Consider the following 19,133-nt stretch of genomic DNA (forward strand, 5'->3'; position numbering starts at 1 on the left):
AATTGATACTCTACCACCTACCATTAGGTACTGGCATGCTCCAGTTTGCTCTCATGTCCAAGTGGGTTGCAATTTTCAGTTTTAATCTAGAATGTTCTAAAGTTTGTAATACGCCAGCCAACAGTATACCCAGGATAACAATGTCTAAATATTAGCACTTATACTCCAGGTTATTCCATACATAATTTTAGTTTTCAACCACCCCTTTTCATTAGGAGAACTTTTCAAATTTATGGAATTGCTGCTGAGCCCACCGCTCATTTTGCTTACGCTCTTTTCCATACTGATGTCACATACCACAAGCAGCTGTAGCAACAACAGTTTTGAGTACACTTTGTGATAGATCAGAATCCCATTGCCCTGAGTATATTCACTTATTAGGAGTCATTCATTTAATCACACTGGCAAAATAGATGCTTGATCAGCTGTTGTAAGTCATGTTAAGTTATGACTTACACTAACACCAATGGTAAGATCTTCAGATTCAGGTGCTTAGAATTTGAAACATGCAGGTAGGAACCTACCAGGATTTCAAAAAAGAAGAGGGACCAAATCCCCACAAGGATTAAGAAATCCGATTCCCATTCAGCTGCAAGACACAGGATGCTCACGTACATCTTTATGCACTTAGTATTCTTAAGAATTTGAGTGAGTGCTCATTAGACAGATGTTTCCTTGTGGGATAAAACAAGGGCCTGAAAGTGAAGTTGGAGATGCATTTGATGGCTGTTATCAATCCTTTGCACTCACCTACAGCTGACTTCTTGTGCTGCTTGTGAAATTCATGGAAAGGTGCTGCTTTGGATACAACAGGAGGTGTCTGGAGAGTGATCTTTGCTGCTGGAGGGATAAGCCTTAGTTCAGTTAGGCTCAGAATACCTACAAGAAGATGACTTTACTGAACAATCCATATACATTCCAGCTATGAAAGAAAAAGAATTAGTAACAATAAAGAAAGAATTAAACAAAGGCAGACTCAAGTTCTTCCAATTCCAAATCAAAACTAGAAAAGCAGCAGTTTTCTTTTATTGAAAGATTCTTATCTTTCAATATTTTACCTTCAAGGAAGGTGACCTTTGTCTATAAAAACTGACAAATACATGAAACATATTGTAACGGTGCTGATTATGAGACGGAATTATGTGCTTGTACAATGGCAATTTAATACGCAGAATGGATGAGAACTAACTTGTAAACCACAATGTAATCATGTAATCACGAATATGGACTGATTACGAAAAAAGTCCAAGTGTAGATCTAGTTAAGATTGAATGATTAATAACCAGACATTATGACTGTTTGTTTTGACCATGTTTTGTAGTCATACAAGAACCCTCCATTACACACAATTCTTCTTTCCAGCAGCAACTGATCTCTGTGAATTACAAGTATCATGGTTTAACCTCAGCCATCAACCAAGCACCACGCAGCCGCTTGCTCACTCTCCCCCCGCCGGTGGGATGGGGGGGAGAATCGGGAGCGTAAAAGAGATAAGACCAGTTTAATAATTGAAATAAAATAATAATAATAATAATAATAATGATGATGATGATAATAATAATAATACACAAAGCAAGTGATGCACAATGCAATTGCTCACCACCCGCTGACCGATGCCCAGCCAGTTCCCGAGCAGCGGCCCCCCCGGGCCAGTTTTCCCCCAGTTTATATACTGAGCATGACGTCCCATGGTATGGAATGTCCCTTTGACCAGTTTGGGTCAGCTGTCCTGGCTGTGCCCCCTCCCAGCTTCTTGTGCACCTCCAGCCTTCTCAGTTGGTAGAGCATGGGAAGCTGAAAAATCCTTGACCAGTGTAAACGCTACTTAGCAACAACTAAAACATCGGTGCGTTATCAACATTATTCTCATACTAAATCCAAAACACAGCACTATGCCAGCTACTAGGAAGAAAATTAACTCTATCCCAGCCGAAACCAGGACAACAAGATAACCGACTCGGGGAGGATGATGCTCAACATAGCATATGTTATGTCCTACATTAGCTCCCACATGGAGTAAGTAGTCTGAAGTTGATCGCTACCCTTTGCAAGATTTGAGATCGCAATTCTTACAAGTTTTGAGGTGCCAGAAAATTTGATTACCAGATACCTGCTGCAAAAAGCAAACAACACCGCTTATGTAGCTATCATCTGTATATTATCCAGGTAGGCTTCTGTGACTCACCTTTCGTTCTATCTTCTTCTAACAGGGGTAAGGGAGAACCCATGTGGTGAGAGGCAGGCAAACCCCAAAGGTTGCTAACTGTATGACCTTTCCCTATCTTCTGACTACACATCTAGGAAGAGACAGAATCTTCTTTTAACAAAGAGAAATCTTGGATTTGCAAAGACATAATAATAAATAATAAATATAATTTCTGCTATGAATAGTTTCATTAAGATTTAATAATGTAACAGTACAAGCACTGCTTTTACTACTTAAGAACATGCTACAGTATTGTCTACTGTCATTACTTTAGTAATTTTAAATAACGTTAATTAAATCCAATTGATGTCTTGTGACTTCTGCTATGCAAAAATCAGTATACTAGTTAATAAAGGAATCACAAGAAGTTTGCTCAATTTTAATGAGTATAGTGTAAACACAGTGTTTCTTGACAGAACAGTCTTTTAATATATAAAACGCATACACAGGCAAGGTACCAGAAAGAAAAGGAAATATCACAAATCAGGGAAAAAGTATCACAGACTTCTGGAGTTTCAGGGTTCCTCGAGGACAGCAGGGAATGACGCAGCCTGATAATGTGATGTGGAAACATGTGCCACACTGGCTGTGCTAGTGTGGATATTAAAGTTCCCTTACTTCCCCAATTAACCTATGCTTGCCTGAAAAAATGGAACCTGCTGGTTCTAAGTGCCAGGAATTCAAGCAGTGACACATATCACTTTGGGATAGTGATATCATGCGTCTTACTGTTACGCTTATTATTGCACATATAGAGCATTGCGCAGGGAAAAGAATACATTGCCACCTTATACTTCAGTATTATAAATACAAAAACTCTGTGTTATCATCTAACATTTTTTTCTCTCTCCAATATGCTAAGTATCTTCAGTTTCTTTCTGACTGGGAATGCACATACTATTCCATTTGCAATGTGGGTTGTACTCAATTCCTAAAGAAACAGAGAGCTAGATATTTAGTGGCTTTAAAGCATTACAGCACATGCAACTTCAAGGCAAGTAACATCATTGAAACCTCTCACTTGACGATAGTGAACCACCACCAGCAGAAAATTATATTGTTTTCCCTCACCTGGCTAACGCTAGAAAAATGAGACAATGATAAACCTAGAGACACATGAAAGATTCAACTTAAATAAACTCAAATGTTTTATGAAGCAAAAGGAAAATTTAATACTAGTCTATCAAACCTTACTCTGTCAACAGACTTTTGGAAATCTACATAAAGGTTTCTTAGTTTTAGCGGCTAAACTACCTAGGGATCGGGTATGCTCTAATATATGATGCTCAGAACTTCCTCTGCAATTGCAACTCCGTAACTTCACAGGATCTCCAGTAACTTTCATGCTGGATTGAGGCAACGCAAGGAGGAAGCGACTAAATTTGAATGAATAGGGTAAATAAGCGCCAACACACAGGTGTGAATACATTATCAATCTCAAGAAGAAGGAAGGTAGTTGGAGGGTGTCATGGTTTAACCCCAGTTGGCAACTGAGCACCACGCAGCCGCTCGCTCACACCCCCCCCCCGCAGTGGGATGGAGGAGAGAATCAGAAGGGTAAAAGTGAGAAAACTCGTGGGTTGAGATAAAAACAGTTTAATAGGTAAAGCAACAGTCACGCACGCAAGCAAAGCAAAACAAAGGAATTAATTCACTACTTCCCATGGGCAGGCAGGTGTTCAGCCATCTCCAGGAAAGCAAGGCTCCCTCACGCGTAGCGGTTACTTGGGAAGACAAACAGCACCACTCCAAACATCTCCTCCTTCCTTCTTCTTCCCCCAGCTTTTATACTGAGCATGATGTCACATGGTATGGAATGTCACATGGTATGGGATATCCCATTGGCCAGTTTGGGTCAGCTGTCCTGGCTGTGCCCCCTCCCAGCTTCTTGTGCACCTCCATCCTTCTCAGTTGGTAGAGCATGGGAAGTTGGAAAGTCCTTGACTAGTATAAACACTACCTAGCAATAACTAAAAACATCAATTAACTCTATCCCTGCTGAAACCAGGGCAGAGGGGCATAGCAGGTCTTTGAGCAAACAGGAAAGCCAGCAGGCAGACTGGACAAGGAAAAAGACCTGGGGGCAGCAGGGTTAGGAAAGAACATTGGGACAGGCTGGACAAAGAGCCTGGCAGAGACTCAGGCAGATAAGACTAGGATATGTTCTGGAAGCAGTCTCAGGAGACAATCACAAGGAACAGAAAGACTGGGGCAAGATAAAAATGGGAAAAAGGGAAACAGGGACAGACTGGGAGAAGGAAGCAAACAGCGTTGTGTGCAACAGGGCACATCTCCCTCACAATTTGTAGTGGACCTCAAGATCCCAGAGTCTCATCTTTAGTCAGCAAATAGCTGTGAAGCCAAATAAAAAAAATGTCCCATGCTTTTGTGGGTGACAATCTGTTAGCAGTTACTCCATTAGTCTAATGGTTAGAAATTCTTACATTGCATAGAAATGTTTGAACCTTACTCATGAGCTATATGGAAGACAACCTAATGCCATGTACTGGAATTTTTTTTAATTTGCTTTTTAAAAAAATATTTCATTATGAATTATAAACTACCTTAAAATAATATTAAATACATAAAATCAGAAAGCTAGGAAATATTGATAGAGCTGCAAAATGGGAATAATGGTATCTACCTCTTTTATAAAGCACATTGGGACTTCCTGGTTTAAAATACTAGGTTTTAATGACTGATTATCATGCTTGTGTACAGCTTTCAGTAGAATAGGATCCAGGCCATGACTGGGAACTTTGAGCACTATGTGTCATAATTAGTGAATAAAATCAACCATCAACTCTATAGAAAGGGATAGGCAATTTTAAAGAACTGCTTACAAACCTAATAGGGAAATGAGATAGATCAAAATAAACTATTATAATTTTTCCTCCCAATTTGTATAATAACACTGTCCACAAGAGACATTAGGGAGATAGAAAATATATATGCTTTATCATAATAGAGAATCTTTCAGATAAATCTTTCAGGCACTCAGTTGTGGCCATTATGAAGCATTATGCTTTAAGGGATCTAGATGTATGAATCTTCATGTCCTTGTGTTCCAAGAAAATAGCAATAAGCATATAACAAAGATTAACTTTATACCAGCTGGCATGTAAGTGGCTTGATACCGAGAAAAGGGAATAATAAACCACACTTTTCTACTCACTCTCAGCCCCAGCAGTTTGTTGAGGACACAACAAAAATGTATAAAAAGAAAGAAGTTAAATTAAACAGTGACTCCTTTTTCAGGCTATTGCTATTGTACCAGTAAAGCAGCACTGATTTCACTATTGGTCAGTTTTATCCTAGTTTAAATCCCAGGAGTTTTGTCATGATAAACAGCACTAAGAAACTTATGTATTTCATTTGTGTTCACAGAGATGTAATAAGCTACAAAGAAAAGCAATTCAGGTGCAGCTTAGAGGTGCTTTCTTTTTTTTTTTTAACTGGAAATAGATATTTAATTCTTCTTTGCTGTATCCTTTAATTTCCATAAAGTCCATGGCAGGTGTCACGTTGAAACAAGGACAGATGCAACTGTAATGTAATTTAAGCTCTCATTTACGCTACACAGTGCCACTATGATTCACTTCATTACATAGTACAGACAACTTAGTGGAACTATGGAGCTGACCCAAAACAGTTACCTACGACAATTCCACCCCATCTGTACACCCTTCTTCTATGTTCTTTCAGCATCCTATTTGCTGCATTTGCTGCCCTCTTGAAGACTTCAGTGAGATATCAAAGCAAAATTTGACAAAATGCTTTCATCCTTCAGTTATTTTCACCAAAATTAAGCCAACTCAATTACAACAATAAGACCTTGAGAATAATAAAAATAATATTAAGTATTGCAAGGAAAAGGTTTACTTTTAGCATCATTATATAGTTTTATTACCACTATTCAGTGATTTAACTTAAAAAGATAAATCTTTACAAAGATTCCATCTTTGTAAAAGGTTTTCAACAGACTTCCATCTGCTTATGTCAGCACAACATAAAACCTTAACTCACACCTACAGCTGTTATGGCATAAACACAAAACCTAGTGAATTTAATACCACATATTCCAGAACTGGCAGCTCCTAACTAGCACTTTAATGTTTGTAGTGTAGATAGACCCAAACCAGCATGGAAGCAAGGGATCTCACCCTATATGACACTAACCTGTATGCACCTCACCTGCTTCCTCTCTGGCAGAACCCGAGCAATCATTACCACTACGAGGTGATTGGAACCTCAAACATTTTCCTGCATGAATAATGTCTTCTAGTGAAGTTTGTTATTAAGATTATGATTCAGCAAGTATACTTCACTGAAGTCAGCACACAGCCTGCTTCATCATGGCTACTTTTAAAGCACAGTTTTATAGGGCTGGAAGGGAGCACTTAATTTGCAGTGCAGACTAAGGCTTACTTGCCTGATAATACGCTTGGAGTGTGCTGAAAAACTATTTTTTCATTTCAAGTGCTTCTGAGTGTAATTAATCTGGGACATGAGAAAAACAATTCTATTACCCTTTCTAAAGTGTTTTTCTCCTGTGGATAAACCTCTCCCACTTGATTTTTTTTCTTTTTGCTTCATTTTAAATAGGGCACTTGTTGTAACACCACAGGGATTTTCCGATTAGTTCTCTATTTGTTTTCTTTTTACCTAGACAGCAATATTTAACTAGAACAACTTCTTTTTTAAAATATGTTTATAAATATGTTTTTCCCCCAGTAAAAGAATAGAGACTAGTATTAAATACAGAGAAAAGATGAGTACGATCATATATCAAAACTACAGTTTATCAACCAGGAAGATTAGATAGATGAGATTTGGTAAGTAAATATCAGAAAACCAGAGAGCTTGATAGTAATGGTAGAAAAGGTATATAACGGAGTAATCTGTCATTTCATTATCTCCTCCAAATTGCCATCTACCTTCATATTTTTTATTAAGAAGTTCCTACCAAGATTTGATGTACACAGTTCATAATCCCTATAAAGGGAAGGCGGAAGCATAGCAAAATAAAATCAGTGGAACCAAGGTCAGTTGTCAACATGCTCAGGACACTGGCAGGTAAGAGCTTGTAGAAGGCAAGTCTAAGCAAAACTGGAACTCCGTTGAATGGTCTGTTCCACAGATAAAATGTACTACAGAGACAAGCTCAAACTATTCCAGAGATGAAGCACGATAGGAAGGATAGCAAGTTACCAAAGTTGATAAATCATATGTTCTTCATTGATCACAAAAGAAGACAAAAGCATACAGAAAACAGAAAATGGGCATACTGATGGCTGCTTCTTGTTTGCTTAAACAGGTAAGACAAAATGAGATGCAAGTAGGAAGAAACTTCTAGGTAATAAAAAAATTACATCACTAAGTACATTCGTAATTATCATTCAAAAAGCAGCTAGTTATGAGTAGAATCAACTCACTTAATTGTAGTGCAAAAGGGAAGAGGTCTCAGGCTACCTTAAGGGCAAAACAGATCAGATAGTGCTCAGAGGTTTTCAAATCGGCTGGTCCTGATAAAATACACTCTAGGACACTTAAAGAACAGTCTAAAGCAATCTCAGAACTGCTGCTGGGACTCTTGTGAATGGTAAATATACTAGAATACTGGAAAAAAGCGTAGTGCCTATCTTTAGAAAGGGGCAAAGGATGTCTTGAGAAATTCTAGCCCTATTGGTTTAACTACAATTCTTGGAAAAATTCTTAAACAAATAACCAAACAAGCTAATTATAAACATCTGGAAAGTAACAAATAAATGAGCGACTTGAACCTGTCAAGATCAAATTTGTCAAACCAATCTAATTTTTTTCTACAACAGGTTAGCAAGTGTTGTCAATAGGGGAAAAAAGGTACTACTTCTTGACTATAGCAAGGCTTTTGAAGCTACCTGATCATGGTATCAAATAAGCAAGCTAAGAAAGTATGGTTTAGACAAACTTACTTTAAGAGAGATGCAAAGCTGCTTTGATAACTAATTCAGAAAGAATTTCTATGTCAGTATGGAAGGATACTGAGAGTCTTCAATGGGTCTGTCCCATAAGTGGTTACAAATCAACAGAGCCTGCTGTTCATGCAGGAGGAGGAGGTAAGTTTTGAGCAGTGAGAGAAAATCAGTTCAGACTGTAAAAAACTCAAACGGAGTAAAGGCAGAGGTGCTAAGTAATTTTCACTCTTTGCTCTCAATCACAGAATCATAGAAATAATAGACATGTTGGTTAGAAGGGCTCTCTGTAGGATATCAAGTCCAATCTCAAGTCTACTACCCACATTAGATCAGGTCAGCTTTGGTTTTGTCTAGATAAGAATTACTGTAGGATTTCATTACATTTTATAGTTTTATGGCCTTACTGTCTAAACTGATGTATTTTTTCTGTGTTGATTTACACGCTAAGCAGCAAAGCAAGGAAGCAGTATCAAAGAATAGTTTCACTCACACTTCCATCGTCTATCAGTTTCTACTGGGAAAAAGGATCTTGTTCTGACAATCAAGCCAAATAATCTTAGTAATAAATAGTAAATAAAGAAAGTGTTTAACTCCTGTTCCAAATAACCTAATTTTGGTCCTCCGAGTCTAAGAACCAGCACGTAGAATTCAATGCAGAAATGCTGAATGCTAAGTAAAGGACAAATTCTCACCAGTGTCAGTGGAACTATTCTAAAGTCAGATGAGTCAAATTTGTAACAGTCTCTGTAAGAGATTTAAAATATGAACAATTTTTATGACTGGTTGTCTTTTTATTCAAGAAAATTTCTGAGTAGGAAAATTATATGCAAAATTAAAATTTGTCCTTCTCATTCCGATTTACATAGTCCAGCATTTTATGGACCTAATTATTAATACAGTTTCCCTCAGATGTAATACTAAGATATTCATACATATTATTTCCCTCAGATTTTGTTTATCTACAAAAAATAAAGTCCAATTTAAATGGAAAGGCCAACATTAAACCTTCAATTTGGAGCAACTAGGCATCTTTAACAACAGGTCTTATGTTATTCTTACCTACTTTAAGCTCTTAAAGTAACCAGAGATGGCTCTGAACTGTCAATTTTCCATGTACTTGGAAAAATCAAGCTTTGCTCCTTTGATTGCCTACTGCTACCTCTCCCAGATATTTACCTCTATCAAAATTCTGCCGTAACAGGTGCAAGAGAGACTAGGTGGAGAACTTTGGTGAATCCCACATCTGCTTTTTGAAAAAGGCAACAGAAGCAGCACAGAAGGAAGTAGGAAAGATAATTGCTGGCTTGAACTACAATACATTTTACTTGTGGGCGAAGGGCCAGCTTACACGAGGCAGAATATGCAGGACCAACTTATTGGAATTCAGGGGTGGGCCTCCATTCTTGTCCGGAGACAGCTGTAAACCAGCAGCCCATAGCATCACAATCAGGCACTGAGTTTTGTCAAGGAATGCTGATATGTACAGAAACAGCTTCAGCAGTTTCGGCTGCACCCCTACCTAGCAAAATGACAGTCAATCTCCAATTCCAGATGACAAGAACTGGATAAAAACTTAAAACAAATGGTGACCTTTCAAAAGATTAATTTGTTTACCAACAAAACGTTCTACATTTGTCATCTGAGATGGGGGTGACCTTCACATTCCCATTTCTAGGTTGAAAGGATGCTGACTATAGTCATCTGTTAAGTTAACTCTATCTCACCAATTATTTCCTTTTTATTTTTAGTGACAAGAAGATTTTATTAATACATTCATGATTACATACCATAATACAAATGCAACAAGCTTATTTTGAATTACTGTAGTGTAACATCAATTTGTTTTAAGTCTCATTCTGCTACCACTGCCAAATTATGCTTTGACTGTAATTATACCCATATACATAAATTTAAAACACAATCAGGTTCTGAGGACCAGAAGACCTGTTTTTCTTCTACAACTTGTTCTAGTCACTTGAAATGAAAAGAATTTCCCTGCTTTGCCTTACTTTATAATTTTGGAAATGAATAGACCTTCAGTGATAAGCATTAGTGATTAGCATGATGCAAATACTGAATAAAGAATGAATAACTGAGGATATGATTAGAATGGCTGTGCTCAAATAAGTTAGCTTAAAAAAAAACCACCACAACACAGAATCACCATCATCACCATTAGAGCCACACTATATAAGATGCAACTCATAAAGGCTAGAAATCATCACCATATTAAATTCTACCTCATGAATAAATTAAAGGGTTCCTAAGTTTACAGCATAACATACATTTATAAGAAAACAAGGACCAAAAAGTGCCAGTATAATTCTATAAAAGAACAGCAGTCCTATGAAAATGAAAGGTGCACTTGTGAATCTTTTCTACATTGCAGCAGTTCATCAGAATTATTTTTGCTGCAATTCAGATTACTATTTGCTTTGCTAGATACTCCATGGGAAGTATACATATTTAATAATTATCTACTCATCATTTTTCATTTGTTACCCAGATATAGGCTACAAAATAAAGTGATGCCCAGTCTGCCCATGGTGTTTCAAGCAGAATTACAGTCCTCATTTTAAAATAACTACAGAACTTTAAAGAGGATGAAACATTAGTGCTTATCAGACCCAAGAAAGTACAAAAGGGCAATAATTAATTGTTCTTAGTCTCTGTCATAAAATCCAGCGTCAGCAACTTTATAATACCGAAAGAGCAAGAAAAGACGACAGTTTTCATGAAACAATGAGATCCTTACTAATAATTTTTCAAACTACTCAAATGGCAGGATAATAAAAAGTCCGTGTAGATTTGTGCTTGACCTATCTAGTCACCTCAAAACCAGTGTGTTTTTAATCTCATCATATTTTTAAATGCTCAGGTCTCCTTGAAAACTCAGATGCTGACAACTCTCGGAAAAAAACTGAATGCAGTTAACCAAGCAATTAGGTTTTAATTTACTTCAACAAGAGTCCTTCTGCCACTGGTTTTTTTTGGAGATAATCTTTAAACTTATGTACATATGTAGGGCATGTACACGGGTATATGCATGCATGTGTGCCCGCATGTGTGTGTACAAATATTGCCCTCTAATGGCTGACTAGTAAAAACAGGGTAAGTAGCACCTAACTTAATTCTTAAGGCTACTTCAATTGATTTTTTTTTTTTCCAAAATTAAAGACCATATAATTTCAGACCTACAACTACACATAAATTTATTTTAGTTACTATTGGTGATCTATAACTATTATTCCTCTAAGTGCTAGCATAGATCACATTTAACAAAAATGCCTTAATTCACAATCTCAGTAGTGGACTTTGTAAATCTAACTGCAAACTTTTACCCCCAGTGAAGCTAGAACATTTCAAAACACAGATTGTGTCATGGGATTCAAAAACTTCTAAAAAGTATTTACTTCAGTAAATGCTGTAGGATAAATTAGAGATAGGAAATACCTACTCTTTTTTTCAGCCCATCTCCCTGTCATAAACAGTTCCTCAGCAACTGTAAATATGTATCAGAGAGCTTGACTAATTTTCACTAGATGTTTGTAATTTAAATAACAAAATTAAAGTTTTCTCTGATCAGTATATGTTTCTGTGAGAGTGGTAAAACACATGGCTCTCTGCAGTAGTATAATATTCCTCTCTGTGAGTGTTTTAGAGTGGCTCTAAAAAGCTATTAGCCATGATGCTTTTTTCTAATTAACTCTATATCACAGGGTTAGACAAATCACCTCTTAGTCTGGGCAACAGCTTTCAAAAATAATTTTTTATAAGTGGCAGCTTACAACTGTGCCATTCACAGATTCTGTTTATGTTGTTTAAAACCAAATACCCTAGAATTTCTCTTATAGCACTGGGCTCGCTGCATAATGCTTTATTACATAAATTAAATTGTAGAAGAGCATCCGTGTGCGAGACCATTGAGCGTATTCTTTCATGTGGACCACAGTGCTGTGCTAAATTTGTAAACATAATTGATCTTTGGAGGGATGCCTGTGCCTATTAATTTTTTTTAAAAGCATACTTCGCAGAAAATATCATGTTCATTTGTTTATTTAAGAGGAGCAGTGGTTGCAGAACACAAATTTGGAAGAATCAAAATTTATCTTACACAACTTGAACATTCTCAGACAAGAAAGAATAGAGAAGGATGATTTGATGGATATTAGTCAGGGTACTCTTAGGAGAGCATGTGGAAGTGCTCAGTCTCAGCTTTAGTAGGTAATTTTTTTGTACTAAGGGAAACAGCTTGACTAAAGATAAAAGAAAGGCTGTGCTTCAGAATACCTTGTAGCTTGACAGTGAGGACACTTGGGATCTACAAGACATGGAAATATCTCCATATGGAAAGGAAGGAGCTGAATCTGTCCCTCACATTCCAAAGTAAGTGCTCCCTGCATGGAGCTAAGAAGTAAAAATCTACATTCCCTCCCAACCCATGTCAGAAAAATAAGATGTAAACGACACCTAAATTCATGTAGTCACTCTAGGATTCTCATTCTCTTTCAGTATAACTCCTATTTTTTTGATTCAGTGACACTGATTTCTGGTCAGTATCAGCAATCATGTGGCAGGATTGCTTTTTTTAAAAAGTCAATTAAAAAGAGAATCAAAACAAAGTACAAGCATTTCTCACTCATTCCTAACAATCCTGTTATTTGAAAACAGAATGTATTCTTGTCTTTTTAAAAAACGGCCATAGAATGAACAACTGAAAGCCCATTCTTGTCAGCAAAACCCCTTTTACTTCTTCCTTGATCTGCGGGTCACATCCTAAACTCCACAAGCTCCAGTTTGCTTATCTTCACATCCTGATTTTACTGAGATTACTTAACCATGCATGTTCCCATGTATACTTATACTTTTGCTGGACTGGGGTCTTGCTACCTAAACCTGTTATGCTACATGTTTGTTTTCCCCAGTATTGTCACTCAAAATGTTTTGATCATTACATATCAATGTCAAAAAGTAGGAAATTCAGAGGTACTTAAAGTATTTTTTTTTGTTTAGGTCTGATATGTATTAACTTTAATAGAGAAAAGTAATGCATATAGTAAGCCCATAAGATAAGTTACTTACAGGAGCAGATTTTTTCTTAGTTATAAGTGGCAGCCTAGTCTCATAGTTCTGTTGTTTTAAAACAGCTGTATTACTGATGTTCTCTGGGTCAAGCATAATTTTCATATCCATTTCCAGCTGCTGCTGCAATATATAATATGCATAGTCTTAAAATAACTGCACTAGGACAGAAGTGTTTATAAGCAGGAATTGGCTAACATGTTCATGAATTTGCAAAATGATGATACAAATTAATGTTATTTGAGTGTCCAAACAGGACTGGTCAAACCATGAAAAAGTGCCTTTTGATTAAATGGATGACTTAGCAAGGCATACAACTACTATCCACATATATGCTTTTGCCAAAATTCAGTCAGTCAATTTCATTACAAGCTCTGAAATTTCCAAATTTGTGCACCTTTGAGTTAAACTTTGAGCAGAAGGGACAATCAGGTTCGACCCACTTAATTAACATAGGTAATTTGTGAATACCATTTACCTGTGTTATAACAAACTTTTTATACACACCCTATCTATTGGGAGGGTGTTGTATGTGCCCATCTGTGTCATTCCCACAGATGACAATAAGCGTCCAATCTACCTTGGCCATGTTTGCCAGAGACTTTAATTCATGAATTATTGACCTAATGGACTGGAACAGCTTCTACAGCCCATTGACTCAATGCAGACAGAGCACTTGCTTATAAGTAAATGAGGAAATAAAAAATCCTTATAGTGATAAGAATTAAAACATGTACTGTGTTACCTGCATGGAATGGATTCAACTATTTTGCTAATAAAAATTATTATTTAAATCTTGATGGACAGAAAAAGACTTCTAAAGTTACTTCTTGTTATAAGAAGCATCTAAAGCACATACTTTTTCTATAAAAGCCAGAAGTGATGCCATATATTTTTACTAGAGTAGAAGTTTCTTAAGTGGAAGACATTTTGGTTCATCTTTGACTTTGGTAAACTAAAGCATGGGCTTTAGTTTACAACTGGATCTGTATGAAGTGTAGTAGTATCTCCCAATACTTTTCTTGCAATAACATTGCTAACTATACTCTACATCCAACAGGGTTTATTTACCAACCAGTGCCAAATAAGGAAGAAACCTCAAATGGCAGAAACTAATGTATCACCAGAAAAGTCAACAGACCTAAGGTAATTCAGAGGAGCTGGGGGCCTGGCAGTGTATGTGCTTAATTCCCATTACGTGGATACGGGAATACAAAAAGCTCCCTTACATAGTAAGATCCAGCTAAACATATTTATACACAAGAACTCTCTGCTGATACTTCTATTACATAAACATAAAAAAGGAATTTATGAGACTTCTGTTTTTTTAAAAACAAAATATGCTATAAAAAGTGTAAGAATCATTAGAGGTATATTTGAATTATTAAACAATTGTATTGCTTTGTGAAAGCACTAAAAATGGTTTAATTTATTTATCTGCACAATATATTCTCTTCTTTTGATAATAATTACAAGCAGATGTATCAATGAGATGCTCATTTAGATTTGGGTTTGTAAGAACAAAAGTTATTATCCAAGCCAATTACTCTTTTACCCACATGGCTGCACAGAGACAGAAAGTTCAATTTTCACCTTGTCAGTGATTTTGTGGTATTTATTTTATTACTATAACACACCGCTGTACAGAAAGGAAACTGCTTGTGCTATTAAACAAGAATTGGGGGAAAATTGAGTACCTTCCCAATTAAAATAGGAGATGATTCACAATGCAGACTCCCCACTCAGACTGACAGTGGAATGATCAATGCTGGGGTGGCAGATTCCACACAGGATAACAAGAATTGAAATGCTTAATAAGAAAAACTGATAAAAGTTACTTTGTCAGCTTAGATGTATGGCAAGTGACAGTTCTACATTTGCAGAAGCTGGAGCAGATGGTATCATGGGTCTCTTCCATCTACATTATTCATCCATCTATTATCCGAAGTCTAAAATTTAAGCTATCTTGAACCATCTTGAGGTAGAACAAGAAAAAGATGAGAATTGCAGGGCAAATAGTGCATTATTACTAATATAATGCTCAATGAGAATGAGAATTATCGTGCTTAATTATTAACACAGAATATACTGGAGTAAACAGAACAGGTTGACATGTTCAGTACAGTTAAATGGTTCAAATCTTGTTCTACTTCAACACAAAAGTCATTTCAGAGTGGAGTGCGTTTTTATCATGTAGTAAGCCAACAAATCTGATTCACTAGGTAGTTCTGTTTTGCAGATGCATGTGGTGCATGGTTTCCAATAGTGTCCTATTCCTTTACAAACGGACTACATTATATTAATCTTTGAAACAATCTGTATTATTGGTAACTAAACCACTTTTCATATCTAGCTATTTGTTATTTGCATATTCTAGAGCCCCCTAGAAACATCTTTTCATTTATATCTTTAACTCTTAATGATGAGAGAATGTTAACTCCTACTGTGTGTTTAGAATGTCACAGAAAGTATCAACTTTTAGAAAACAAAAAACCCTAAAACCAAAGCTGCACAAGCATCAGTTCAGGTGTTTTCAATTAAGCATGTTTTTTAAAAAAAATTGAACTTATACACCTACCAGTTATGGATAGCAATGTTTTTTCAGCCATTGCTATACAGAGGCTTTACAACTACTATATGAGGAAGACACCTCTTTATGGTTCTCAAGCTTTATTAGAAGAAATCCAGTTACAACACATAGTGGGGGGGCGGGGAGGGGGAGAGGCAGGAAGGGGGGAGACAGTACTTCACAATTCCCCCCTATGAGCTAGATTTGCAGAGTCTTATCCGGCTGCTGCTATGACTCAGAAATACTGTATGTGTGAGTAAACAATAATTTTAAGCCTATTCTGACACCTGTGGGCAAGCTATTTCCCATATGACAAGTATTCTAGCAATGTGCATGTGAAAATAGCATCTGTGCTTATTGACTCCAACCTTGTTTCATCCTAACTACTACAAACACAACTTATGCTCCATTTCTACTCTTGCACGGCATACTATGGACTGCAAAGCACAAAAATACTACTGTGTGAATTATTAACTTCTCTCAGAACCACTACAAGTTGAAACGTTGATTTCTTCAAGCTTATGTAGGTAGAAATACTGTCTGCTAACGGAAAACTATTCAGTTCACTAATATTTCTTTTGAGTGGAAAGGAATTTTGAAAAACACCAAATTATGCTTAAAAAGCCCAAACTGTTTATAGCTACAAGTAAGGAAAAGACAGGAAGTAAGGAATTGTAGGTGATAATTTCCCAGCTGGATTTCACAACTATTTAATAATAAAAGCTTCCTATGTTGGCATGCTGGCCATGTAGAACAGCCAGCAAAACAGCACTGTTTGCCATTTTCTTTATAATAGGAAATAAGGGCTAGCTTGTGTGTCACTGGATATGCATTTCTAAGCAGATGCCATAGATATCAGAAATGAAAAGACAAAGTCAAGGCAGGACAGAGCATGTGTTCCACTGTAAATTAAGCTCATTGGTGCACATGAAGAGTTGAAACACCACAGATAATAGAGTTTACAGAGTAGCTGAACTCTGATAATTTTTTTTCCCCTCACAATATAAGTGTATTCATATAGGACAAGGTTGGAATACTGTCTGGAAAAAAATCAGAGATCTCATTGCACCTAATCCATCATTTCAAGAGCAAGCAATGTTTTAATACTACTTTATATTGGGATTTCTTTTACAAAGATAATCAGCAATATAAGTCTTAGGCTGCTCATTCTAGTTATACCATTTCAAGTAGCTTCAATCCTTAGCTTCTGGTAAGTCTTAGAACTACAGAGAGCCTCTTCTTAAGGTTCTCTCTCACTCAGAGCTCCCTTGAATTTAAACAGTAATAACCCAAAATTGTGACAATGGGTATTTTTCAATTCAACTAATTACCTTCATTTGTTTTTAAAATATGTTTGAGGAAACCACCTTGAACTCACCAGTCAAAATTCACAGCTTAGAATAAAAAAGCAAAAATACTTCAGATACAAACATTTTAAGAAGGCTTTAAATGATTTTACAAGGATTTAATTTATAAAAACAGCAAATTTATAACACACCAAAGAATGGAAGGCTTGTGGATGCATCCATGATACTGCTGAAGTCCTTCCTAACTTTATCTGGACTGTGAAGCTGGGAGAAGGCTCCTATCTCTCAGCCTGCTCATTCTACTGACAATTTAACACTTTCAGTCATAGATGGTATATTATCAAAAACTGAATCCATGTGGAGTCAGAACATAACATTATGGGATCAACTGGTAACCTACAAGACACCAGCTTCATTTCATGAGGCCTCTGGCAGAATAAGTAGTATGTTATTCCAGACCTGTGAACTTTGAGAAACACGTAGTGCTGATTTGCTGTATGCCTGGACAGTCACGGGCTCAACAGGTACTCGTGGTAAAATAAGCTGTTTCTGAGAAGCACCAAAATGAAGGCCCCTGATTTAGAAAGAAACAAACAGTGAGGATTTTAAAAATTACTTTGATTTTACCTATTAAACCCATACTGCTTCCATGTGGTTGAATCTGAAAGACTATATTTTTATTTAAATTTGCATTTAGCAAAAAATTCACAGGAGTTAGCAGAAGGTTGCTGTAGCTACTCAGAACTGCATTTATTTTTGTATTGTTTTTTAACTCAAAATAAAACCAAAATGCAAATGACCAAAATAACCTCGCCAGGGCCAATACTCACATTTGCTTTACAAGTTTCTGATACCATAGTTTTTCTATCTTGCTGCTTGCATTTGTCTCTGCAATAAAACAGCTGTTTCACTTACCATTTAGGGGGCTCTTTTGAATGTACTTCTTTATTATCAGTAGAAGAAATAGTTAATGCTTGTCTGTTTATATCATGTAAATAATTTTCAGCATGTTTCTGTTAGAAGGAAAAAATAATGTTTGAACTATTACAAAGGTATGAGGGATATTAAATTTATTTAACTCAACGAATTTAGCAATCCAGATCTTCACTTGACTGAAAAGTTGATAGGCTTTGTGCTTCTGTTGGACTAAATCCGATTTTGGCCAATGGTATGAGGCACAAGATCAGTTAATTCTGGTGACCCAAAAGAGGAAGCCATCATTCTGAACTGTAATGTCTGATGAATCCCATCATTTGCTAATCAGAAAGGGATCTTGCAGGATGATAAATACGTGGCCCCATGTACTCTAAGTGAATTACTGAGAGATCTCAAAAACTGAATCGTCTTCTGGATCTGCTCCGTTTTACTTACTCTCAGCCCAAGTTGAGTTCTTTCAGTTGCTGTTTTGAGGTCGCTAATATCTACAGCTTTTACATTTCCTTTCAAGTTGATATTTTTCACTTTAAACTTATGAAGGTCGTCTTGAACCTAAAAAGCAAATTATGACAAAAATCATACCCATAACCAAAACCCATGGGATTACATAGCAGGATTTAATCCAAATTAAATGCTTCCTAAACACAGGAAAGAAATACGTGCAACTTCCCATACTTCTGTACTTTTATAAATAAGAGAATACAAAGCCAATGACTTTAAAGCCATCGATTGTAGAAAACCTGGAAAAAGTTAATTTTAAAACAAATCTCACAAAACAAAGGCAATAAACTTCAGGACTGAGGTCCTTTGCCAAGGAACGATGTTTCCTTACACGTTTCAAACATCTCTATTGGCATAGATAGCTTAACTATGCAGGAATCTCAAACGTGTTAACGAGGGACTGAGAAGTAGAGGCAGCCTGTGAGGAGATCATGTCAGAAACGTATATTTACACTGCGTTAACTAAAAAATTCAAGGTGTCATTATGCTAAGAACCACAACATTCACAAAGCCCAAGCCCTCATCTAAAATTCACCGGCGACACCGCAGCCGCTCCCTCCTCACGCAGGGCCCGA

General features: G+C 36.6%; 1 protein-coding gene across 1 annotated transcript in view; it reads right to left on the reverse strand.

Moving 5' to 3' along the window:
• IQCH (IQ motif containing H) overlaps window positions 1-19,133 on the reverse strand; it is a 72,543-nt gene that overhangs the window by 52,509 nt on the left and 901 nt on the right. The window contains exons 2-7 of the mRNA XM_009321520.1: window positions 18,493-18,609; window positions 18,037-18,134; window positions 17,581-17,695; window positions 13,246-13,368; window positions 2,186-2,297; window positions 747-879 (exon numbers count right to left, since the gene is read on the reverse strand). Of these exons, the coding sequence (XP_009319795.1) occupies window positions 747-879; window positions 2,186-2,297; window positions 13,246-13,368; window positions 17,581-17,695; window positions 18,037-18,134; window positions 18,493-18,609 (698 nt within the window). The remainder of the gene's footprint in view (window positions 1-746; window positions 880-2,185; window positions 2,298-13,245; window positions 13,369-17,580; window positions 17,696-18,036; window positions 18,135-18,492; window positions 18,610-19,133) is intronic.

The sequence above is a fragment of the Pygoscelis adeliae genome, unplaced genomic scaffold (assembly GCF_000699105.1).
Source record: "Pygoscelis adeliae isolate BGI_AS28 unplaced genomic scaffold, ASM69910v1 Scaffold13, whole genome shotgun sequence".
In the NCBI taxonomy this organism is placed as follows: domain Eukaryota; kingdom Metazoa; phylum Chordata; class Aves; order Sphenisciformes; family Spheniscidae; genus Pygoscelis; species Pygoscelis adeliae.